Source organism: Oenanthe melanoleuca, chromosome 15 (assembly GCF_029582105.1).
Source record: "Oenanthe melanoleuca isolate GR-GAL-2019-014 chromosome 15, OMel1.0, whole genome shotgun sequence".
Classification (NCBI taxonomy): Eukaryota; Metazoa; Chordata; class Aves; order Passeriformes; family Muscicapidae; genus Oenanthe; species Oenanthe melanoleuca.
In genome coordinates this window covers 11,577,114-11,602,989 of record NC_079349.1, presented here as the reverse complement: position 1 = coordinate 11,602,989, position 25,876 = coordinate 11,577,114, and the positions used below count along the sequence as shown (strand labels likewise).

General features: G+C 38.3%; 1 protein-coding gene across 3 annotated transcripts in view; it reads left to right on the top strand.

Moving 5' to 3' along the window:
• Positions 1-25,876, top strand: part of CABIN1 (calcineurin binding protein 1) — a 107,166-nt gene that overhangs the window by 1,959 nt on the left and 79,331 nt on the right. For 2 of the 3 annotated variants that reach the window (XM_056504114.1, XM_056504112.1), the window contains exons 3-25: positions 363-427; positions 867-959; positions 1,249-1,362; positions 1,535-1,669; positions 1,911-2,091; positions 2,852-2,981; positions 3,666-3,815; positions 4,679-4,971; positions 5,518-5,686; positions 6,122-6,258; positions 6,626-6,843; positions 8,226-8,304; positions 8,522-8,709; positions 9,934-10,083; positions 10,462-10,656; positions 11,680-11,916; positions 13,150-13,303; positions 13,541-13,656; positions 17,471-17,632; positions 19,101-19,307; positions 19,670-19,815; positions 22,200-22,461; positions 25,228-25,488. In XM_056504114.1, the coding sequence (XP_056360089.1) occupies positions 425-427; positions 867-959; positions 1,249-1,362; positions 1,535-1,669; positions 1,911-2,091; positions 2,852-2,981; positions 3,666-3,815; positions 4,679-4,971; positions 5,518-5,686; positions 6,122-6,258; positions 6,626-6,843; positions 8,226-8,304; positions 8,522-8,709; positions 9,934-10,083; positions 10,462-10,656; positions 11,680-11,916; positions 13,150-13,303; positions 13,541-13,656; positions 17,471-17,632; positions 19,101-19,307; positions 19,670-19,815; positions 22,200-22,461; positions 25,228-25,488 (3,780 nt within the window). In that variant the 5' untranslated portion in view covers positions 363-424. The remainder of the gene's footprint in view (positions 1-362; positions 428-866; positions 960-1,248; positions 1,363-1,534; positions 1,670-1,910; positions 2,092-2,851; positions 2,982-3,665; positions 3,816-4,678; positions 4,972-5,517; positions 5,687-6,121; positions 6,259-6,625; positions 6,844-8,225; positions 8,305-8,521; positions 8,710-9,933; positions 10,084-10,461; positions 10,657-11,679; positions 11,917-13,149; positions 13,304-13,540; positions 13,657-17,470; positions 17,633-19,100; positions 19,308-19,669; positions 19,816-22,199; positions 22,462-25,227; positions 25,489-25,876) is intronic. The other variant, XM_056504113.1, reaches the window with a different exon arrangement.

The following is a 25,876-nucleotide window of genomic DNA, read 5'->3' as shown; positions in this document are numbered from 1 at the left end:
ATCTTTTTTCAGAATGAAGAAATGCTAGTTAGTAAAAGTTCAGTTTCTCTTATTTGTATCCATCTAGTAGATCTAAGTGTGTCTGCAGTAGCTATAACTTTTTTTTGCATTAGAGTCTGTAGAGGTTGGTCAGTATACTCAGAACAACTGGTTCTGTTCTAGCAGGGATGGCAGTAATGAAAATTACTCCTCAATGAAATTATTGTTCCTCAGTGCTTTGGCTGTCTATCTCTTGGCATGGGGTGGTGGTTAATTGGTTATTAGAGTATGCTTGTAAAGTATTCCCAACTTGTCTTTTTCTTCTGAATGTTTTTTTTTTTTTTGTGAACAGAATAAATATTCTAATCCTGTTTGCTTTCCAGACCTATTTGTGATAGACCCTTCCTTCTATTCCTGGACAAATACATTGTGAATAGCTGTGAAAATGGTAAGGGTTTTTTGAGATGGCTTTTGAGGTGCTTTGGTAGAAATAAAATTGAAAATTTTCTCCTTCCCTAGGACTAAGAATAAATTGTCATAATGAGAAATTGTTTCTGGAGTGATTGTAGTTATTGGTAAATTTAAGAATTTAGAAAAGTCAATGTAATGGATACGTGTATTCTAGGAAAGCTGTTGCTTGCAAGACACTTGAAATTTTGTTTTTTTCAGCTGATTTTGGATGGGAAATGGTTTTGGTATTTTTTATTTGCAATTACGGATTATTAAATTAATTACATCTCTTGTAACTTTATGTAGAGATCCCTCAGTATTGTTCATGTACCAGTTAATTAAAAAAAAAAAAAAAAAAGAGAAAAATCCAGTTTTCAGAGGCAGCTGGGCCTTGTGTAGGTGTCACATGTCTTGTCACATCTCAATTGTGATTCCAGATTCGAATTGCAGCACTGAATGCAAGCTCCACAGTTGAGGATGACTATGAAGGTACCTTCAAAAGTCATAAGACACAGACAAAGGAAGCTCAGGTAAGTAATTCCACAATTTTCTTAATGAAGTTTTGTCTTAATGGGAGTTTTGTCCTCTAGTTGCAGGAGTTTGTTCAGCCATGTTATTTTTTTTAATGAAAGTTTAAAGAGTCTTGCACCCTCCTTTAGCAAACAAAAACTTCACTCAAATGATTTATTTTACAACAGTAACACAAATGTTCAGCTGTATAGCAAAAAGAGAAGTGTGGAACTACTGAAACACATAATAAATATAAGTATATTTAATAAAGTTTTCTTAATAAATGCATTCTGATTCTTTAAATCACAGGAAGCAGAAGCTTTTGCTTTGTACCACAAAGCTCTGGACCTTCAGAAACATGATCGATTTGAGGAGTCTGCTAAAGCTTATCATGAGCTCCTTGAGATTCGTCTGCTGCGAGAGGTCAGTGACCTGGAGAGAGTGACACTCCAAAAACTGTTTGCTGTGTTTTGTCTTGTTTTATTTCTAACTGGCTAACTAGAAATGTCAGTGTTATCAATTAGCAAGTTGTTTGCTGTTCTTGTTACTTGTTTGATTCCTAATGCCCACGTTGCATTAATTTTATAATTTCTAGGCAGTTCTTTCTGGTGATGAGAAAGAAGGGCTGAAACACCCGGGTTTGATGTTAAAATATTCCACCTATAAAAACCTAGCACAACTGGCAGCACAGCGGGATGACTTGGAGACAGCCATGGAGTTCTATCTGGAGGTACAGTGCAGCTGAAATTAGACACTGGAGCCTTAATGTTTGTAAAAACTTTCTGAAATACAGACACACGCATCTAGCATACATCATGTCAGTGTATCATTGAATACTCTGTTCTTTCTGATGCTATATGGGATAAAATTGAGTCCCCAAAGCAGTTGTGATCCTGCTGAAACTACTTCCCTGCAGTGAAGTGGGTCTGCATGACTGAAATGTGGATGATATTGTTTGTTGTGCTTTCTAGGCTGTAATGCTGGACTCCACTGATGTCAACCTCTGGTATAAAATTGGTCGTGTGGCCATAAAACTGATCCGCCTCCCCTTGGCTCGTCATGCTTTTGAAGAAGGGCTCAGGTGTAATCCTGATCACTGGCCTTGTTTGGATAACCTTATCACAATTTTGTATACCCTCAGTGACTACACAAGTGAGTACAATGCATGAAAAACATCTCAGTATGTGTGAATTTTACATCCCAAGAAAAATGGTAACAATGAAATCATATTGGTGGAATGTATCTTGCATAAGCAATGCAGCAGGGTTTGACAGAGACTGCTACTTCATGATAGAGATTTTACTGAATTATAAAGCATGATGGTTTAGATAAGTTTTGGTTACCCTAAAAATAAATGTCTGTGGTCTCACAGATCAGAGCTTCTGCAGGAAGTTTCCCTGTACACTGTTCCTTTGCCTTTCTATGTGTGTTGGTTTTGGCTTTCTAGTAATTTCCTGCTGCATAGCTCTAGGGTTTGGGTATGAATCTACAGTCTCATTGAGAGCCTGGTAGGATTAATAGTAGTTACAGCAGTGGATACACTGCTTGCTTCACTAATGGAATTTGCAGTGAAGACATTGGATAATATAAAAATGGTGAATAATTGCGTTTCTCTTTTATGGTTCTAAATTCTTCTGTGCCAGAACATGCTTGAAAGTAAGTGAGAGATGTACTGCAAACATTGTTTAAACAAAATTAATTACTTTATTTTTCTGGATACAATACCTAGGAAGACACAATAGGTTATTTTAACTGTATGCATGTAATTATTTTACACCTTACAAAGCAATTGGACTAATTCATGTAAATGTCACATTTGGGTGGAATTCAGTTGTGTATGTGAGGCCCAGAAATGGGAGCTTTGAATGAACCAAAGCAGCCATTGACCATGCAATTTCTGTTTCTCCATCAGCATGTTTGTACTTTATCTGCAAAGCTCTGGAAAAAGACTGTCTGTATAGCAAAGGATTGGTTCTGAAGGAGAAGATCTTTGAGGAGCAGCCTTGCCTCCAGAAAGATTCCTTAAGGATGTTCCTCAAATGGTGAATGCTGTCTTAGAGTATATCCTGTCTTTGGAGTGTAAATTTTGGGTTTGGGGTTGCTCAAAAAACCTGCTGAGATCTTGTGATTTAAGTTTAATACCTTGCTGACTTGCCTTCTGAATGATAATGTTACATATTGGTGCTGCTGACAGACTTCTTCAGAAATTCCTTTTGGAGGGAGATAGGAAGAAGAAAAGAATCCATTTGTTGCTGCTTATTGAGTTTCATACCTAGATGTCTTTTAGTCATCTGCCTTTGTTTTACTTATTAGTTCCTGATCCCTGCAGCATTCACTTTAGTTTTCTTGATTAAAACAAACCAATAACAACTCAAACCAAACCAAGTCTCGCCCCCACCCCAAGAAAACCTGACCAAAAACTCCCCACGGGTCACTGCTTTTCTTTCTGTATGGATTTTATTGTATGAGTGGGTAAGAGGAAAGTGGGAAAATAGAGGTCCATAAAATTGACAGAATCTGTCTAAGATAACTGATCATTCAGAACAAAAATTTCTGATGGTTGACATTTCTATATGTATGCTGTTAAATTTGTAACATAATGTTATGTGAATTCTTTTATTGCTATTTTTGTTATATGAGGGTATTAAATGAATCCCCTCTAGGCTTTAATAAAGAAAAAAGCAAACAACAACTTGAACATATCTCCATTTTTAATTATTTCTTAGTGACATGTCTATCCATAATGTGAATGTGAGTGCAGCTGAAACAGGAAGAATCCTAAGTGAAGCACTGGAGCTCCGTAGGAAAAGACAGGCGTTGCTGGTGCGTGACAGAGAGCCAGACCTCAGGCTGGTGCAGCCAATTCCCTTTCTCACGTATGTCTGTTTTCTCTTTTCAAAAACATCCTCTGAAGCACATGTTCTGATTACTGTGTTATGCTTAACACCTTTTTTTTTCCATTGTAAGAGCAAATCAACCTCCCAGTGTTTTCTTATTAGCTTATAGGTTGGTTTGGTGTGCTTATGATTTTAGTATAAACCCCATAGCTATTAGTTTTCAACTTCTGATTTTAAACTAGTGATGTAAAAAACAAATATGGTGTCTGAGAATGATTTGGCAGCTATTCCAACATGTTACTGGATTTTTCATATATGACTAGTTTGTATGCAAGTTTTAAGGAAAGTTTAGCTTTTAAAATGGTTTTTACCATTGGGATAATGAAAACTCAGAAAAAAATTCAGTTCTTTATTTGCAGGAAGATATGAGGATATGGTATAAGGATACTAATAAGTTGTTATATATGTCTTTATTAAGGCATAAAGGACTGGGGTTGTATTTTTGTATTGCACATATTTTTGGAATATTTATGGACTCTGCATGTAGTTCGTGTTGCAGAGTTGTTGTTTCTACTTGTGAATAGGGATGAGTTCTTTTAGTGTTGTTGATTGAAGGCAGAACCTGGAAATTTTCTTTGACACTATTTTTTTTAGCTTTTGGTATAGAGTAATTTCCAGCAACTACTGCACAGACCTTGTATTTTTTAGAGACATTTTTTGAGTGATGGGGCACGTTTTTGACACTCAGGTGTGTATTGCTGTCCCACTGAGAAGCTGCTCTTGCTGTCTCTAAGCTGTTGGAGTAAAACAATGTTGAATGCTGTTAGGTTTGTAAACATAATATAGAAAATAATGTGACAAGACCTGAAGACATGGTGATGCCATTGTGTTTCCACTTGCAGGTGGAAGTGTTTAGGAGAAGCCTTACTTGCCATGTATCACCACCTCACCACATGTGATCCTCCTCGACCCAGTCTGGGAAAGAGAATTGATCTCTCAGAGTACAGAGACCCAGTTCAACATTTGATGCTTTCTCCCACCTCTACTCCTGTCAGTGTTATTCAGCCAACTCCTGTCAGCACTAATCCAGTGGTGACAATGCCAGATCCTGTCTTACCTTACACTCCAACCACACCCAACTTCCCAAGTCACAGTCAGAGTTCACTGGACCCAGGAGCTACTGTAGGTGAGCAAGGTACTTCAGTCTAAGATTCAAGATACCTTTCCTACTTACCTGGGTATAAAAAACACTTCAGAATTCTTTGGGGCATGCTGTCTTTCAACTGCATGTTGGTGGACTCTACCTTTTCAGCATATGTATAACATCTGATAGAGAAAGTGAAGGAGTGTCTGACCTTTTCTATTTTTGTGCTGTTACCTCACACTTCAGTTTTTCAATCTTTAAGACGAGAAAAATTGTTCATCCATTCCAGCAGTGATGCATATCAAAGTTTTAATGCTGGGAAGGGCTTTGAGCTCTTTAGAATGAATGAGCTGTTCTACAAAAAGATGACTGTTATTTTTCTGCTCATGTGTCACTTTAAGAAGCTGAGAAGACCAAGCTGTCAGCTATATTTATTTCAAATCTGTACAAGATTTTTTTGGCACTGTCTTCAGAAGGAAACCAATGAATCTCAAGTGTGGCTGTGTAATTATTTTTTTTAAAATAAAAAAAAATTACTCACTTTTTATTTGTCAATTTAACCTGTCAGGTTTTGGTACTTTTTGATTGTGTTTTTAGGTGACATATCTGCAGGTGATAAATCAAAGAAAGGAGTAAAGCGAAGAAGAATTACAGAAGACAGTGGTGAAACAGCCAAAAGGAGATCTGCTAGAGTTCGGAACACCAAGTGTAAGAAAGAGGAGAAGGTTGACTTTCAAGAGCTGTTGGTGAAGTTCCTTCCCTCCAGGTACTGTACAGCAGCAGCTTTCATTATGAGATAATCATAGAGAGGAAGCTGTTTGGGATTTTCTTTGATTGATATCCCCCCAACCTTAAAACGACCAGTCTCGTGTTATTTTTGAAGCAGATGTGGTGCATTATCTTCCGATAAATCTAATAAGATTGCTTTTAGTAAAAATTGCTGAATAAAAGTTGAAAAATAAAAAAGCTTTTACTACTGTTAAAGTGAATTAGCAGATAATGCATGTATCAAAATGGATAAGGTAATCTTGATTTGGACAAAAGGAACTGGATGCATATCTCTGAATTTGTTTCAGTAATGTATTTTCACTGTTAAAATTTGCACAATGTTTCATATTTAGGTTTCACCTAGTAATGAAAGAAGGAATGAGTACTTTGCTACTTGACTTGATAATGTGGTTTTTGCCCCCCTTTCACCCAGATTAAGGAAATTAGATCCTGAGGAGGAGGAGGATCCTTTCAATAACTATGAGGTGCAATCAGAGATAAAGGAGGAGAATTTTCAGCATGTTGGACCACATAGAATGTCATTTGATTCTACAACATTTATGGAATCTGGTAGGGCTTTCATTATAACCCCTGTTCTTTGTTGTTTTAGTTTTTGCCATATTGTATGCTTTATTTTCTGTAGTTTCCTGTCATGCCTAGAAGATACAGGAGTATATGCTATTTTTAAAAGTATAATTTTATGGTATAGAAGTATCTCAGTACTAATTGTTTAAGTCTTGGGGGATTGTTTAATCACTGTGTGCAGGAACCCTGTTGTGTGGAATTTCCCATATGCAGTAACTGAATTCTGCATATGTGCAGCACAGAAGAACTGCTGTGATATAAATGCATAAAACACTGTTGAAGCTTAATTGTCTCAAGTTATGATCTGCCTCAGCTTCACATATATAGGCCTTTGTGCTTATCTGCTTTCTAGAAAAACAGGATGTTCATGAATTCCTGCTGGATAACCTGAACAATGGTGGGATCTTGGAGCTGATGATGAGATATCTAAAAGTCATCAGCCAAAAGTTCCTGGTGAAGTGGCCTCCTGGCTTGTGTGAGGTGGTGCTCAGTATCTATAACAGCTGGAGAAAGCACAGCAGTAGCCTTCCCAACCCACTGCTGAGGGACTCAAGTAACCAACACATCAAGGTAATGCAGCACCTTTCCTTATTCTTTATTTGCTGTTGTCTTGGTGTCAGTGTGCCAGAAGTACCCAGCTGAAATCCAGCAGGCACAGGTTTGGCTTAGCTCTGTCCCAGCTGTAGTAACTGTCCTAAACTCTGGTGCACTGCAGCTCCTGGAGCTGTTCCTGAGCTGAACAGACCTGGCTGATGCTACATGCAGCTCTAACCTGTGTATAATGTGTGCTTTTGCACACACACACTCATAGAGATGTAATAGGCATAGATATATTTTACCCCTTTATTCTCTTGTTGCTTTCTTTTTTCTCCCCTCCCTTTACTTCTGATATGACACAGTTTTGTTTTGTCATCAGGTCAGTACAGAAGCTACTCTGTTCTCACTGGCTGATTGAGGGTCAGCATTGCTGCTTTAAATAGAGTAAATACAGTGTAGTTTTAAGATATCCTGAAATTTAAAGTAAAAAAACCCAAGCATCAGAACAAACCAAAACCACCTCCTCAGCAATGCCATTTTATTACTTAATTACTTGAAGCAAATAGGACAAGTAGTAAGTTCTTTACAATCATGTAACAACCAGCTTGATAGTAGAAGCTGATATTTCTTGAATTATAAAACCAGTTCTGATACTTGGCCACTGAGCCAGCCTGTGTTATCTTTTTAATGTTAGCAGTCTGTATTCCTTTGGAAAGTTATTTGCCTTTGGTATGACTTCAGTTGGAAATAGTTTTTCAGATCAAATGTTTTTACTTCTTTGCAAATGAAATATTAGTTATGAAAATAGCTGTGTCCCATTGATGTCATTTACAAAACAAACAGAAGTGCCTCTGTGTAGCAGATGTTAAAGTTTTATACATCCTGTGACTTATTTATGTATATTTTTCCATGTACATGCCCTTTTTTAAACAAATGTAAATATATTTATAACTGTATTCCCTTGGTTCTCATTATTACTGCATAACTGCTTACTTGTATGTAAATTTTGTCTTATTTTTCAAATGTCAGTGCTACTACTATATTCTGGAATTGTGCTTTTAGCATGATTTAGCAATTTAATATTGTTTTATTTCAGCTAGATAAAAAATGTAAGGATGACAGTTTTTTCTGACATCAGGCAATGCTGTTCTGACCTTCTTTCATGAGCTGAGATTTTTCTTTTTTAATGCTTCTAAGTATTGTTTGGTTTTGTACCTGTTGATTTGTCAGTGATATTATACACCTTTTAGGCAGAAGATGTAGTTATAGCTTGGGAATAGAAATCCCAAGAGGACAGGATGAAGGCTTTCTTTGAAGTAAATTGCAAATTTAGTGATTTTTTTTTTAAATATGCTTCTTTTAAAGTATATTTTTTTTGTGAATACTCTTTTGATATCTCCTTACTTTTTCTGAAGGATATGATGCTAATGAGCCTTTCTTGCATGGAGCTGCAATTAGATCAGTGGCTACTGACAAAAGGGAAGAGTTCTACAGGTGAGAACTTTGTGTCATTTTCTTCAGACTCTGACAACTCTGGGGGTATATGAAGAAAAGTTCAATTTTGGATCTATTTTTTCTTAATATCCTCCAGATCTGTGTTTTATTGATCTATCAATTGTTTCCCTTTAGGTAGATCAGTACCTTTGAAATTCTGGTATGTGGGACTCTTTCCATGTAACTTCATGATAAAATATAATTAATTGACTTGCAGTTTCTCCACGAAATTGTCCTGCTGCCTCTGTGAATGGCAAGTTTGGTCCTGACTTCCCAGGAACTCATTTTTTGGGAGACCTGCTGCAGCTGTCGTTCGCGTCTTCGCAGCGAGATCTGTTTGAGGAGGGCTGGATGGAGTTTGTCACTCGGGTCTACTGGCTGAAGGCTCGCTTTCTAGCCCTGCAGGTTTGTTTACTTCTGGTTTAACAAACACAGCTTGTCCCAAATCAAAGTCAATGTTGTTCAGATGCAGCTGATTCGGGAATCCCAACTCTTTTAAAACATACTGATTTCATTTTACTTTTAAATACAATTAACTTTCCCTGAGGGTTGAGGTGGAAATGAAGTAGGAGGTCTCACATGCTAAGCAAATATTCAGATGTGTTTGTTTTATGTCTTTGTTTGAATTAACTTGTGCTCAGCTTAAAAAATAATTCTTTGTACTGAAATTACTTGAAATAGTATTGTGGAGCTGCAGAACATAAGATTTTTGGGGGCCTGGACTCATGGACATTATCAAAGTCTCAGGAAGTCCAAAATGCAAATTTTAACTAAAGCAGACTGTTTTATTACTCTTCCCTCTGCTTTTTCAAGGTGGCATGGTTCTGCTTTGGAAGACTTTTAATTTAATATGCTAATTTTGAAGCAGAGGGTTTTAGACCTATCACTAAGGGAATAATTTGAAAGAAATGTTATTTGATCCCAGTCTTTTTTTTCACCTCTAAATGTTGCTTCCCCAAGACATCAAAGAGGGTTTTTTTATGCATTAATTATGTTTAAATCAATTGTCAACTAGTTATGTGAGTCAATTTTATAAGTGTGAACTAACTTGTTCCTTCCTTTTTTGGGTTGTTTTTTGTTGGGTTTTTTTGCATCCAAGGATTCCTTTTTAGTCAAGTTATTTATGAAAAATGAGAGTTCCTATACAACTACTGGCATTTTTTTCCTTGGGATATGCAGACTTGTATTTTGCCTTTGCATTCCTTCCTGACCTTTCAAGTACTTTGCCCAAAGCAGATAGAATTCATTCACTTTGCAGAAGACACAAGTGTTTCTTGAGTCAGTGTTTTAATTTGCACAAATGGAAGAGTTATTTCTGTTGGTTTACTCTTCTGCTTTTTTAAAGGAAAGGGATTTTAGCACTCCAGACCAATCTTAAAAATTTATGCAGGCTGAATTCTGTTTTTCTGATTTGTTTAATCTGTTATTGAAATAGTTGGTAAGATATTTTAAAACATTTTTGCTTTAGTTTGAGCTATTCAGTAGAATTGTTTTTTAATTTTTGAGGACATGCAGTAATTACACTGGCAGTGGCTGCATTAAATTTAAACATTTTGTACAAGTTTTGGAGACCTGCAGTGAGAACCTTCAGATTTTTTTTGATTGTTTTCCTCTGTACTGTTCCTACAGGGAGACATGGAACAGGCACTTGAAAACTATGATATCTGCACTGAAATGCTGCAGAACTCCACTAGCACACAAGCCAGAGCTGGCAATGAGTGTAGCATTGTGATTCGCTTGCCTAATCTGCATGTTGATTCTGTGGTCTCTTTAGAGGAGGTAAGAATCCATTTGCAGGTGTGTGTTCCTTGTTCCATCCCTTACACTCCATCTCTCCCAGTTTCAAATGTCACCTATGAATTAGTTATTTTGTGATGGAAGTTTGCTGTATCCCAGAGTGAGGATTCTGTACTTTGAAGATGATGTCAAGACTACTGCCTCTTTTTCAAAAACTACTATTTTTGTATGTGTTGTTCCTGTACATCTTTAGATTGCTTTTTTTCAAAATAAAAATATTAAAGCAGCTGCATGTCTAGCAGTAGATTGAATCAGTGTTTTTCTTTTCTTTTTTTAAACATTAAGAGCTAAACTGCTGGGAGAAGTGTCAGTAGTCCAATATATGTGAAAATAAAAGTTAAGATTATATAATCTGTGCAGATTGAAAAGAACCTGAAATCTCTGGAGAGATGCCAGTCCTTGGAAGAGATCCAGCGGCTGTACGAGGCAGGGGATTACAATGCAGTGGTGCATCTGCTCCGGCCAACCTTGTGCTTCAATGGCTGCGGCAGAGCCAAGCACCTGGAGTTTGTCACATCCATACCAGAGAGACCAGCACAGCTGCTTCTCCTCCAGGTTTGCTTGGTTTCTTAAAAAAGCTCTTTTACTAAGGAGTTAGACTTATTCCTGAAAACCGGATGGAAGGATTTCTGGAGTGGGTGTTAACAGTTTTGAGTCTTATTTACAAAGCCAAACATGGAACCATATCTGTAAATGCTCTGAGGAGCACAGCTGTTTTGACATCATTAGCAAGGTGCCAGCTTTTGCTGACTGAGAATGTAGCTGAAGATACATGATGTTGAGGCCTCCATGAAATGAACAGAAACTTGAATCATTGAGTTATTTTATGGATGGATTCATGCTGCTGTTGACTATATGGTGACTTAGAAGCATTCTGAAACTTGGTTATCTAGCATATGAATGATTTTTATGCTGTAAAGACTCTCTCCTGTATGAATGAGAAACTGTTGGTACATGCTGTATGATTGCTGTAGAGTTAGTCCATTTGACACTGTAAAAATAAGAGTATAAATGATCTCAGCTGTGAGTATATTAGGTTATTTGGAGGGAAAAAGTTTGCACGAAAAAAGGTTGATGGTCTTTTTACTGGACTGAACCAAATCGTACAGTTTCCTTGCTATCTCTTGACCCAACCTCTTGAGGGTGGCAAGAAGCAGGAGAATGTTACTATTACACTGGCCTTAGAGTTGCTACTTTGTTATTTATAAAGTAATAAAATCGTTGCACACAATCAAAAACATCCAAACCCTGTTTCTTGTATGGGCTCTATTCAGCTGTAGGTCATTACAATTACAGACCTACAGCCATTCCTTTCCTGTTTTCTTTCATTGCATCTCTTATTAAAGCAGAAAGATGTGATGATTTTTTTGTATTTAGATCCTACTTGTGTATTTGTCGTCCAGGATCCATGCACCTCCTATTGTCCTTTTATTATTGTATTTAAAGGTGTTCTGTTTCATTTCATTGAAGTAATCACATTAACTGAGTGTAGTGTTTTGCTTTGCTCTGCTGTGCATTCACGTTTAAAATAAACTCCTCATTGTTATAATAGATCTTTTTCATGTTTACATTCCCTAGGACTCCCTGCTCAAACTGAAAGACTACAAGCAATGCTTTGAATGCTCAGATGTTGCCTTGAATGAAGCAATTCAGCAGATGATTAATATGACAGCAGCCTCTGCTAAAGAGGAGTGGGTTGCTACGGTAACACAGCTGCTCACAGGAATAGACACTTCATTATCATCAGTTAACAACATCTTGAAAGACTCCTCTGTCACACCCAGCCTGGTTAGGTTAACAAACAACCTGATCCAGGTAACCCAGGCCCTGCACCAGCAGGGATGTGTTGTGTGCTGCTGATACAGTTGCTGTGTGGATTCTTTCCCACTCCTAGAGGTGGTTTTGGTTATATTTCTGTTACATTTTTGTCAAGATGAGTATTATCAGGTCATAGTCTGCTGAGTGACAGACTACACTGAGCACACACCTGTGCTAGAACCAGTACCAGCAGGTACCTTTAGACACCAAGCAGCCTAAAACAACCAAAATATGGTGCTAAGATAACCCAACACTGGGGTTTTAGGCTATTTGAAATGGTGATAATGTGAAGATTGAGCTGCCTGGGTGTAGCTTGTAAGTTATAGCTCTGATTTGCCTGTATATGCTTCAGGCTGGAGGGCAAGCTCCCATAAACCTTACAGGCATGGTAGGACTGCTTGCAAGTGCTGGTCAAAGGTAAGTGTTTTTCTAGTAAAAACAGAGAGGGTGATCTGAGCAGGGCAGGAGAAAAGTGAAATGTGAACTGTTTCTAGAATTATGAATACAGCTAGTTTTAGCCTTTTACAGAAGGTACTTTCAAACCTCAAAACTGAATGGGCATTTTCCACCCAGGTAACAAATGGCAGACTTACAAATGGCAGTTCTATTAAGAAGCAGGTCCAGTTAATGTCAGAATTCAATGTGCTTGCAATTCTCAAATCTCCATTTACTTCAGTAAAAGCCAAGAGCCCTTCAATATTTACAAAATCATGCTCTCATTGTGCACAGTTGTATGTGTTAGGGAATGTAATAGAATTCTGGAGAGCAGAGTGTTCAAGCATATCATTTATATAGCATCTTTAATGATTTTAGTTGGTCTTCAACAGTTGTTGTAAGACCTGTTCTAGAATTCAGAATTTTTTTTAAGTTCCTCTTCATCTGGGTTGTAGAAAAATTTCTTGTATAATAATGAGACCGAATAATGCTAAGAATCAATGCTGTGTATTTGCTTAGTATGAATTGCTTGTATAGCATCTTAACAGAGACACATCTAGGTGGAAAATGAGGGTGCAGGAGGAATGTCAGAGTAGGGCAAATAATCTACTACTATTCCTCTACTGATTGATCTACCTCTAGCATTTTTACTACCACTTGTGAGAAGCTTAGACTCAATTTTAGATTATGTCCTTGGGATAAAGCCTGTTGCCAGCTTTGGGTTGTTTGGAAAGGATTCATACCTGACCTTTGTCTTGCATCACTTTGTCTGTATAATGTCTGTTTCTTTATTAGATCATAGACTGCAGCATGGCTGTCCAGGAAGAGCCAAAAGAGCCATATGTGTCCTCAGTGCTTCCATGGATTATCCTGCACAGGATCATCCAGCATGAGGAGGATGCTTTTCGATCCCTTTGCTGCCAGCAGCAGCAGAACCAGGGAGAAGAAGGTGGATTATTTCTTCACTTTTACATATTGGACCTGAGCTCTTTACCATCTAGCTCAGGAATATAAGTAAATATATAGTAAATACTTGTTTGTTGTCTTACCTTGCTGGCCAAAGGGAGTAAAGGGCTATGGAAGCATCACTTTCCACCAGAGAGGAGGCTTTTTGCCATTTAAAGCATTGACTCAGATTTAACTCAGTTCTGTGCTACTCTAATAATTACCAATTTCTTTCTTCCAGTGAATCCTGATACCCCTATGTTGCCTTCTTCACTTATGCTGCTGAACACAGCTCATGAGTATTTGGGAAGGAGATCCTGGTGTTGCAATTCAGATGGTGCTCTGCTCAAGTTCTATGTAAGTATTGGCATTGTGGAATAACTGAGATTTATTCTGATTGATCTCTGAAAGTGACCTGGCCAAGCCACATCTCAAAGCAGGAAACAAAGTTCAAAGTTAGATTGTTCATTGCCTTGTCTTCATGTTAAGTATACACTTTTAAATCCACTTTCCATCTCCTCCCAGACAAACATGTGAAAGTTTCAGTCAGTTTAATCTGAATAGCAAGGGCTTGTTATTCCAGACCCTTTTCTGGATTGGTCTGCTTCAGTCATACTTCCCATTGTTCTCTGGATTTACTTCACTGAGAAGAATAATTGTTTTCTTTCGTTTTTTTCTCATTTGTTTTGCTTCTTGCACTAGTATTTTATTTTGTTCATGAGATTTAAAAGGGAAGTAGGAATAACCAAGCAGTCTGATAGAACTGTGCATCATTCAGAAGCTAAAAAAACCTGTAGTGTTACATCTTTAAAATTGCTACTAAAATAACACAGTGAGATTCCATATTCATCTTGTCTCAGTGATTCTAAATAAGTTGCTCACTTCACAGAGCTGAATTTGTCAAGTGTTAGGTAGGGTTTGCACATTTTCAGTGTACGTAAATACTGTTTATCATGTAAAAATAACATATTTAAACTTTCAGCCAAGAAAACTCAGTTTTGAACAGCTTGGTTGTTTGCTTCTTCCAAATCATAAGAGTAAAGATTTGCAGGCCATCATCTGTCCTCAGTTACTCAACTGGAATGTTCCTGATTGCTCCCACATCCTGTGGTGTTACCTGGATTTGCTCTGGAGCTGTGATGAATTTAATTGTTCTATGGTTGATAAACTTGTCTTGTTTGATTATACCTACCTCGATTTTATACCACAGTCTGAAAAAAATAGCAATTCTATTGTTTTCATGTTGTTAACTAAATATTATTTGAAATATACATACAGAATTCCATCTGTTGAACAATGATGAGAATGAAGAATTACTTTAGCTCTCCATTTTTCTGTGTGTTAAGGCTGTTCTTTGCTCTGTTGTTCAGATGGGTGTGTTGCATCTCATATTCTTCAGGAATGGGTGTCTTGGCAGTAATGCTGTAGGATTATTAGATGAAAGGAATTACCCATTCATGGCTGACCTTTTTAAGATTATTCCTTGAAGTCTCATTGTTACACCAGAAAAGAAATTTCCCATGGTTAAGTAGAATATTTCTCTGTGTTTGCTCATTTTGTCTTAGCTCAGAAACCCAAGTGTTTCCCTGAGCAGAGCACTGACAGTCTGGCTGCTGGCAAATCCCAGATAATGGGGTGCTGTGGCATCCACAGAGCTGTGCTCTACAGGGACATTTCAGTGGCACTTCACAGATTCAGCTTGACTTCACTGAGGTTTATTACCTTCAGCCAAGAAAAAAATCATGATTAGTTCTGCATAGAGCTGCTTAGGAATCTCTTAATTTCCCTTCTCAGCACTCCCTGGAGCTTATTAGCCACAGCTCAGTGCCAGACCCCATCTACCTCTGCATTGAGCAGCAGCATGTTCAGGACAGTAATTTAGACAGCTGGGAAGGATGGCACAGAGAGCCTGAGGGGTTCTGCAGGAGTCAGCTCAGCCTGCTAGGAGTGAATGAGCAGTGTTTGAACTGAGGCTGATTCAGAGTGGAGCTATCAGATTATCTCTCTGTCCTGCTCTCCTCAGCCTCCCTGGTGTTAGGAGCATAATGCTGATACACCTGAGCTGCCCCTGCAGGGACTCCAGAGGGCTTATTAGCTCAGGCCTTGTGCTTCATGAAAATAGATGGGCTGTTCCCAGGCTGAGCTTGCCCACAGATGAGTCTGAATTATGCCTGAAAAATGTGCCTGTACCCAGAGCCTGGGGAGTCACAGAGTATGGGCTGTGAACCTGGGCAAAGTACAGATGTTTGAGAGTTGGCAGTGTATTTGCACTGAGACCTTTGCAAATGTCATCAGATACTTTAAACAAAATGTTCCATTTGCAGTTATAGAATTGCCCACTTCTGAAACTAAAATATAATATAATATTATTAAACACAAGAATTTAGTTTTCAGACTTGGGAGGGTATTGGAAGGATAGGGAAAGACAAAGAGAAAATGGGATTAATTATTTGAAGAGAAAGGCAGCTTCAAGAATGATCTATGAAACACACTTTTCACAGTTAAATGATCACCTTCTCTGGGTGAACTGTCTGCTCAAGAACCTCAGATTGCTTGTGGATGAATGTGCTGTGCAAGAGAAGGTGTTAATATTAATTAAGGCCTTTAGCAATAGTTGTTAGGAACAAGAATTCCTAATAATTAGGAATTATTAGGAATTCTTAAGTTTCTGCCAAGAACTTAAAAGTTGAATAAGAACACAGGAGATTGTTTTGAATGCTATTCAAGTGAGAATTCTGTTACTGCTCTTAGATGTGCTTTTGTTTGCAGCAGTAGGAATATAAGGCTTTTGTTACAGTATCCTCTGATGCTCCCTGTTTTTCTTCAGCTTATTTAGCTACACTTTCTGTAAATTTCAAATATTCACAAGTTCATACAGTGAAAGTGCTGGCAATAAGGTGTCTGCTGGGACTCAGAATGAATGAGTCTGCTGTGACTCCAGATGTCATTGAAATGCTTTCTAAGAATTGTCTTTGCTTTTATTTTTCAGGGGTTTGGCTCTTAATAACAAGGTTTTGCTCTTGATCTTAGCAAGATATTTTAAGCAGAAGAGAATCAGCATCTTGTATTTAATTCCAGCTCTTACAAATGAGCTTTGTACATGCAGAATGTCAGATTTTTGCCTTGTAATGCAGTGTTTGTATTGACAGGAGAGCCCATCATGATGAGAAGCTTCTTGTAGGATCATGCATAAATAATTGAGTTTGCAATCCTAGGTGCTGAAAAATGATAAATTGTCACAAATAAACATTTCTTTTTTTTTTAAATTGAAATTCCATAGTGGAACACACTGAAGGTAAATCTTAAACCTCAGTGGTTGTGTGGGTTTTGTTTTGGTTAAGAAATAAATATCCAGAATCCCTCTACACAGGTTATTCTTTGTGAGCATATTTTTATTGACCTTGAAATGTCTTCTTGGAAAGTGTTTCTTTCTGGTTCATTTTTTATGGAAGCTTAGTGAGAATTTTTAAAGAGTTACCTTTCTTCTTTTGGCATTCAGCTGCACTTTTTATAATGAATGTCTTAAAGTATCAGCATCTTCCAAAATATTCTACTGATGGGTACTTTCTCTTGTGGTATTGAAGGTAAAGATAGCAACTTGCTACAGTGTTTAGTAATTTGGGATCAGTCCAGCCACTTCCCTTGGTGTGTAGCCATCTGTGTAGTACTGTTCATACTGTTCAGTTCTATAGTCCTCTTAGCCAGATTTTCATTAACTCTCTCTCTTCTTTTGCTGCAAAGTCCTCTCCCTCCTGTATTTTTTGTGCAGAGGAAATTGCTGGTTGTGAGTTAGGGCAGAAATTCTTCTGCACCTTTTCCTTATTCACAGCATTGATGAGCTGTAGTTCACAGTTACATTCACAGAGGCAGCTTGGTGTGTAGGGGAGAACTTTGAATGATTTTAAGTCTGAAACATGAAACTGATATTTAACCTCATTGATTAAAGATAAGTGTTTGTGAATTACACAGGAAGAAAAGTAAAAGCACTTCAGTGCTGCTGCAGTGCTATTGGAATGACTTGTGTGAGACAAATTTACAGAAATACATGAGAAATATTTGATTGTTATTGGGAAAAAAAATCCCAATAAGTAGTTTTCATGATCTGCCTTCAGACAGCTGGGCAGCTCACTGTGATCTGCAGGTGACCTTGTCCTTCATGCTTGGCTTGTAGGTTCAGGTACTACAGAAAGAACTTGCAGCTTCCACTTCTGAGGATACTCACCCATACAAGGAAGAGCTGGAAACAGCCTTGGAACAATGTTTTTATTGCTTATATGGTTTCCCTAGCAAAAAAAGCAAAGCAAGGTACCTAGAAGAACATTCAGTACAGCAGGTAAGTTGTGTTATCCAGTGTCAGTGGAATATCCTGAAGTGATGAAAGATGCACTCTTGCTTTGTTCTAATGCAATTTGATATATTTTGGAGAAAGATTACTTTTCTTTCCTTTTATGTATTTTACATATTGTAGAGAATAAACTAAAAGTTTTCATATTTTTTTAAATTATAATGAGTTGAATATTTTAAATTAAATGCTAGTCTTACCCATAGTAGTCTGCCATCCTGAAAGTATTGACAAATTGATTTTATTAAGCTATCACTTTCCTGTTTTCAGCTGAGAAGAAGTTCAAGGTTGAGGAAAATTTAGAGAGGAAAAGTCAGCTTGAGAGAAGAAAACTTTAGCAGCCAGCCTTTCAGTTCATGAAAGTGAAAAATGTTACTGTTAAAAGTTTGCAAGTACATTATATTATCACTTGTTTTGACATCTCTCATGGTAAATACCTGGCAACTGTTTATGAGAAATGTGAAATTCAGTTGAATTTAGGAGAAGGGCAACTACAGAGTGCTTCTGGAAGAGGGTTGTAATATTAAGGGAGGAAGAGAAAGATACAGGGCAGCAATACAATGCCCTGCCTTGAGAAACATCCCTGATATTCAAAAACCCCAGACTATTTTGCACATACCAAATGCAAGTGATCATAGAATTATTATCAAAACCATTTTCATACAAGCAAAATGATGTCTGGGCTCTGTTGAACAAACCTTTTAAAATACACAAATACTCTTACATTACTGTTCATTGAGTATTTGGAAATTTTGTATGTTAGATGTACATCTTAGAGAGTGAAGATCAAGAGAGAAAGGGGATGAGTAAGAAAAAGGGAAGTGTAAGGAGATTACCCTCTGCAACTTCCCAGTTTTTCAATGCAGAGCACAATTAACTGTAATGGTAAAGAGAACAATAAAAGGAGGAAAACTTAGTCGAGCAGAAGAGAACTGTAAATTAATTTGGGTACTTTTACTCCTCATTTTCTCTTCATTTTTCTTTCTTGAAAACAGTAACTTTCTGTAGAATTGGAAGACTTTTGAGGCTCAGAATTCTGTCTGATTCTCATTTCATTAATTCTTACTTGGCTCTGAAATGGAAGGGCAGAGTTCTTCTCCATATCTTACCCATGATCTCAGTGTCACTCAGAATATTTACAATTGATCCTTGCTTATAAACAACTTTTCTGAACAAGTCTTCTAAGCAAGTAGAATGAATTTATTTTTACTTTATATTGACTTTAGTGGCATGCACTGAGTTACAGCAATATCTTTGTTAAATCAATGGGCAGTATATTGTATTTGTGAGCAGCATAAATTATCAGCTTTAGCTCTGTTCTTGGGAGGTTTAATTTGGTTCCTGCTAAAGTAATGTGTACACTCTTGTGAACTACAAGGGCTATAGGAAACCATCATTAGTAGACTTGAGTTTTGGAATTTGAAGTATTTTTTCCCCTCTCATCTACCTCCCTCTTCAGGTTGATCTGACATGGGAAGATGCTTTGTTCATGTTTGAGTATTTTAAGCCTAAAACTCTTCCAGAATTTGATAGTTACAAAACCAGTACTGTGTCTGCTGATTTGGCCAACCTCCTGAAGAAAACTGCCACAATTGTTCCTCGAACTGACAAGCCTATGCTGAGCCTGGAGACTGTATCTGCCTATATTGAAGGAACTTGCAGCAAGGTATAATCAATTGGGTTTTTTTTAAATTAAATTGAAGGGACTAAAAATTGGTGTTGCTATTTTTATGCTGACTTTGAGATTATTAGTGGAATGGTTTAGTCCATGATGTTTGGTTTCCTTGGGTAATTGCATTTAAATAAAATAAGAATGATCCCACCAAAGCTTTTAGTCTTTGAATGGTAAAATATGGTCAGCCTGAGATATTCATTAGTGTTTGTAAGTGCTCTGTGTATCTGTGAAATGCCTTCAATGTCTTCATATTCAGAACCTTCATATTGTGTGATGAAAAAGCTACTTCCTCTGTAAGGAAGAAGCAAATGTGCAGCTCATTTAATATGAACTTTTGGCTTTTTGATTTTCAGGCACCATCTCTCCCTGAGGGTGCAGACTATTCCCCACCAGTGGTGACTGAGCTCTATTATCTCCTGGCAGACTATCATTTCAAGAACAAAGAACAGTCCAAGGCCATTAAATTTTACATGCACGACATTTGTATTTGTCCAAACAGGTCAGTATTTTTGAATCCTGCTGCACATCCTTCATTCTTCTCACTTCTTTCTGTACTGAAAAGCAGGCAATTGGTTTCAGGAATGAGAAAAAAAATCCCAAACAACCAAAACCCCCACCTGCAATCCATTATGACAGGTCTGTTGTGTAATTAAGAACATCTCTAAAGCAACCAACAGAAAACAAAACCCAAAATGTAGGATTAAATTTTTGATTGCTTTAAAATTAAAACTGAAAAATGAAAGGAGCGGGGAAGCTAAGTTGAAATAAAGAATAACTGTGAAGATTGAACTGTTTGCACCTTTTGTTTTTTTGCTTTGGCATTTCATGCATGATAAGGAGTGAAAAACGTTTGATAGTGTAGCTATAGCACAAATGGCATTCTTTAGTGGATTAATTGTTTAGACTGACCTCTTCCTAAAAGTGTTCATTTTGCTGCTAGAGAACTACACAGTGAATACAAGTAAAGTATTTAAGTGATATTTAAACAAAACCACCTTGTTTCATGATAATTTACAACTCACTGAAATGCTATCAAGATTAAGCTCTCTCATCTTAAAGCATGTTCTGAACATTAGTCTTCTAAATTCAATTAAATAACCTTTAAATTTACTGATTAAATATAGAGTTTGCATATTAGGTGTTATCATTTTAATTCTCCTTGAAGTTGATAGATCAGGGTCAGGGACAAAAACCCTAATTTGATAGATTTGAGACAAGAAAATTGTTTCTAAATCCAGTCACGTAACAGAGACAAAAGGGAAGGTGAAGGCACAGAGCAATTTCAGATGTGAAATCTTCAGAGGAAATAGCTGTAGTTTGATGTTATTGCATTTTGTAGTCTGGGACTTGTGACTAGCAAATGGCTGAAACTTTTGTTTAAAGGCAGATAAAGAAATCACCAATACCACCCTCCTACCCATTTTTCTGTTGTTATAGTGTTCTAAAACTTGCATTCAAAAATAAATGAATGGAATGCATTTTTACTTTAATGTGTGGTATTTTTTGCTCAGTAGATTCCTTATGTGGTAGCACATTATTTTTGCCCCATTCAAGATAGTTGGTACTTGTCTGTACTATAGTTCCTGTTCCATTCCCCTCAGGAATCTGACTATTGAGGTCACTTGACCTAGAAATGGGTTTTCAATTGGAATCAGAAGAAATTGCAGGCAAAAATATGGGAACATTATGGTTGTTGCCTTGGTGTTAAAGTCATGGGGAAATTGAAGAACCCCAAAGCAGCTGAACCCTGGCATTCAAGTGAGGTTGTGGCCTGTAGAAAGCATCCTTCAGACTGTATTGTCAATAAATACAGGGCTGGGCCCTCAGCAGTCCTTCAGGCAGAAATTGTAGTTTTAGTTCATCAGAATTTTCCTACTTGAATGCAATGCTGGCTTCATGATTTTTATGCTCAGAAATTATTATGATTATTCACAGTTGAGTCCAACAGTACAAGGTGTCATCATGTCTGCTGGCCTACAGGGTGATAACATTTCTACAGGGCTGTGTGGTTACTGAGAAAAAAACCACTAGGAGTGATGTCTTTAGAAATATAGATATACTGGCTTTGCATGGCAAATAAACATGGATTTTTTTTATCTGTTTTCCATGTGTGACAATTACTGGGGGCAGTGCTTTGTTAGGGAACCAATTTAAGAAAATCAGTATGATTTAGGCTGGACAGCTTGTGTTCCACTCTGAGGAGAGGAGACAGTGCAGAAATCTGTTTTGTGTGATGGAAGGAGGAAAAGGTTGTAGAAATGGAGCATGTAAACCCCCTTCCTCCAATATATATTATAATTTTGAAATTAAGGGGCTCTCAGGCAAAGATATGGGAATTGGGAATAACAGTTCTTTACTAGGAAAATTAAAATAGAAATGCAGTATTACACAGAACAATCCCAAACCCTGCCAGAGTCAGAATCCAAGCTGACACCCGTCAGTCAGTCAGGGTGTTGGCACAGTCCCATTCAATGGTGGCTGCATCCTCCTGCAGGGGCAGATGTGGTTCAGCTGGAGCAGTGCTCCTGGAGAAGGTGCAGTTTCCTCTGAAGCTCCAGGGATGATGTGGAAAGGTCTGGTTTTCCTCTGGAATCCAGTGGAAAGAAGGTTCCTTGGTGTCCAAAATGTCAGTTTTTATCTGGGTAGGAAAGGCTTGGCTCCTCCCCTGGCTGGAGCATCTCCCAGTGGGATGATGGAATTTTATCAGTCATGCCCTGGGACTCACTGGCCATGAACAGGAGATATCTCCTGGAGGGAGGATGGGCTGTGGGAAGATAAAGATGATTGCCCAGCTGGTTTAAAGATGGCCCATGAGCAGATAATGTGTGCCAGGAGATCAGGGGCACTGCCCCACCCAACTCAGTTGTGTTGTTGCCTGCACAGGTTTGACTCCTGGGCTGGGATGGCTCTGGCTCGAGCCAGCCGCATTCAGGACAAGCTGAACTCCAACGAGCTGAAGAGTGATGGCCCCATCTGGAAACACTCCACCCCTGTGCTGAACTGCTTCAAACGAGCCCTGGAGATCGACAGCTCCAACCTCTCCTTGTGGATCGAGTACGGCACCATTTCCTACGCCCTGCATTCCTTCGCTTCCCGGCAGCTCAAGCAGTGGAAAATGGAGCTTCCCCCTGAAGTGGTGCAGCAGGTGGGATCTAACAGAGAGAGTAGAAAGTTTGAAATATTTAAAATTAGGTTTTCTAACATAGTAGATTTTTAAATTAAGTAATTTACATGTTATATTTCACATATGAAACTGTGTGGTTACTTAGTAATGTTGGAAATTCCAATAGTTGTGTAATCTGGTGGTGTCAAGCAGCATTTGAAGTGAGTTTTTTCCTTTCTTTTTCCTGTGTGAAATCACTTTGAGCCTAATCTTTGCACTATCTTTTGAAGGTAACACAAAATTATTGTAACCTTCTGGAAAGGGGAGTTATATTTACCTTTCCTTTCTGTAAATGTCATGCAATGTTTCCAGGAAAAGGTGAAATGCATATATGTTGAAACAGTGAAGAGATCAGAAGTAACTGATATCTCTGTCCCCCTGTCCTCTCTTCTATCTAAAGAATCCTCCCCTTTTCTATGTTTTTGGGCCATTTACTTAAACAAAAGATCAAAGTAAGAAGATTGGTAGAATTTCCATTGAAAATGTAATTATGAATTCATTATCTCTTTCTGCATAAGGGAGGTGAAAAAGATTGTTAAGAAATATATTGCTAAACCAAAATGAGCAATTCTAAATACACTCTGACAGTGGTAAGAGTTGCTTGGGAAAATATTTTGTCTTTTTGGACCTTTGAACTCCATTTCTGATTTAGCTGTTCTGACTTCCAAATGTTATGTAGTCTGCAGCTGGAAGCACAGGGAAAAAAAGGAACTGCTGCTCCTCTGCTGTAATTTGTGAAACTTTCAGTGTTTGAACTGCAGAGATCAGTGCTGGGAACACCCTTTGCTCTGGGATAAGTATTTACAAGAGGTGGTGAGTCTCACATCTGAGCTGCCTCCAGCTCTGCATTAACACTGTGCTGCCCACAGGCACTTTCTTGCCCGAGAGCAAAGATGATGTCAGTCTGCAGATTGAAAGAGAACAAGTTATTTATTAAAGGGTAGGTTTGAAATAACAGTTAACAATAGAGTTTTCTTCTGGATGGTTATTGCATCCAACAGCTCCAAAACTAACTCCTCAGAAAATGAAATCACTACATTTTATGTCTTTGCCCTATCAGAAATTTGGTCTTCTGGTCTTGCAGCTTCTTGGTGATGAGGGATTTGTTGAAGAGTTCCAGGGATAGTGCTGGAGTTACTTCATATTATCAGATAAAAGGAGCAATACAGAGTAGCCATCTGAAGTTGAGGATTAAATGAGAATGTTTATTTAGGACTACTTAAGTCTTCTCTTTTTTTATTTTTTTTTCAAGTGAATATATTAAAAATGCATAATTTAGTAAGAAAAGCTCTATTATATTAAAAGATAAATTGAAACAATTTCATCTCACTTCCACAGATATATCTCTTCAGGAATGTGTTTCTCATACATAAGAACCTTATTACTCTCTTCTTCTTACAAAATGTTTAGGAAAGGAAAGGTTATGTTTTAGTTCTTGTTTATAGCCACACAGCTTAAATTTATAAACTTCATTTTCAAAGAGAGAAAATTACATTAATGCATCTTGTGACCTAGTTTTTTTTACATGAATTTATTGGCATTTAACTTTAATTTATGCTGTTGGTTTTTCTTTTTTTTTTTTTTTTTTGATGGGATGGGGAGAACATTCATCTCAAATTTAGATACATTGCAAGCAAGATGAAATACTTTTCTTCACAAATGAGAGTGGTCCACAGTGGCTTTAGCAGACTTCAGTTGCAGAGCAAAGCAAATAATTTTTTTCTTTGAAGAGTTAAGATAATTACAGCTGCAAAAAACTTATAGGATTTCTGTAGACCTGAATATGGGGTTGTTATTTTTCAGATTTATATATAGAAATAGAAATATTTCTTCTGTATTACTGTTTTGTTCTGGTTGTTTGTGCCAGGAGTTACTGGAGTGAATGAAAACCTATCCATAAACACGTTTTGTGGGTTGTTGGGATGTGTGTGATCACTGGGGGTGTGTGTGATCACTGGGGGTGTGTGTGATCACTGGGGGTGTGTGTGATCACTGGGGGTGTGTGTGATCACTGGGGGTGTGTGTGATCACTTTGGGGATGTGTGTGTGATCACTGGGGGTGTGTGATCACTGGGGATGTGTGTGATCACTGGGGGTGTGTGATCACTTTGGGATGATGTGTGTGATCACGGGGTGTGTGTGATCACTGGGGGTGTGTGTGATCACTGGGTGTGTGTGATCACTGGGGGTGTGTGTGATCACTGGGGATGTGTGTGATCACTGGGGGTGTGTGTGATCACTGGGGGTGTGTGTGATCACTTTGGGATGATGTGTGTGATCACTGGGGGTGTGTGTGATCACTTTGGGATGATGTGTGTGATCACTGGGGGTGTGTGTGATCACTGGGGTGTGTGTGATCACTTTGGGATGATGTGTGTGATCACTGGGGGTGTGTGATCACTGGGGGTGTGTGTGATCACTTTGGGATGATGTGTGTGATCACTTGGGGCGTGTGTGTGATCACTGGGGGTGTGTGTGATCACTTGGGGCGTGTGTGATCACTTGGGATGTGTTTGATCACTCGGGGCGTGTGTGATCACTTGGAGATGTGTTTGATCATTTGGGATGTGTTTGATCACTTGGGATGTGTTTGATCACTTGGGATGTGTTTGATTGCTCTGTGTCTCTGAGGTCAGACGTATTTAAATGTCCAGTGTTGATGCACTCTTGCCCGGGCAGCAGTGCCTGTTTGGAGTTTGCCATGAGCTGCAGTGAGCAGCTGTGCTGTGCTGTGTCTGTCTGTGGCAGATGGAGGAGCGCAGGGACAGCATGCTGGAGACTGCCAAGCTGTGCTTCACGTCGGCAGCGCGCTGCGAGGGCGACGGGGACGAGGAGGAGTGGCTCATCCACTACATGCTGGGCAAGATCGCCGAGAAGCAGAAGCAGCCTCCTGTGGTGTACCTGCTGCACTACAAACAGGCAGGGCACTACCTGCACGAGGAGGCCGCTCGCTACCCCAAGAAGATCCACTACCACAACCCACCAGAGCTTGCCATGGAAGCACTGGAGGTAAAAGTTCAATGTTTGGGCTGAAGCCTTGTTCTCTACAGGTTGTTGGGCACATGCAGATGTCAGGGAACGTTTGTAAGACACACTTGGAGAGCAAAATGGAGTCTGTTGTTCAGGCTGATTTCATTTCATTTCAAAGGCAGTTTGGACTTCTGAATTTTGCTGCACACAGTTTTTTATAAAAATCAAACACTGTTAGGATTCATGAGCATCTCGTACCTATGGAAGCAGAAGTTCATGCATGAGGTGGGACCTTTGCTTTCACTCTCTTGTCTGATAAAAGCAGTGGCTGTAGAACATACCCAGTGCTGACTTGCTTGCAACGAGGCCAGCTCTGCTTTCTTTGTTGTGTTCCATAGGTTGTGGTTATAAAATTTGTACAGCATTC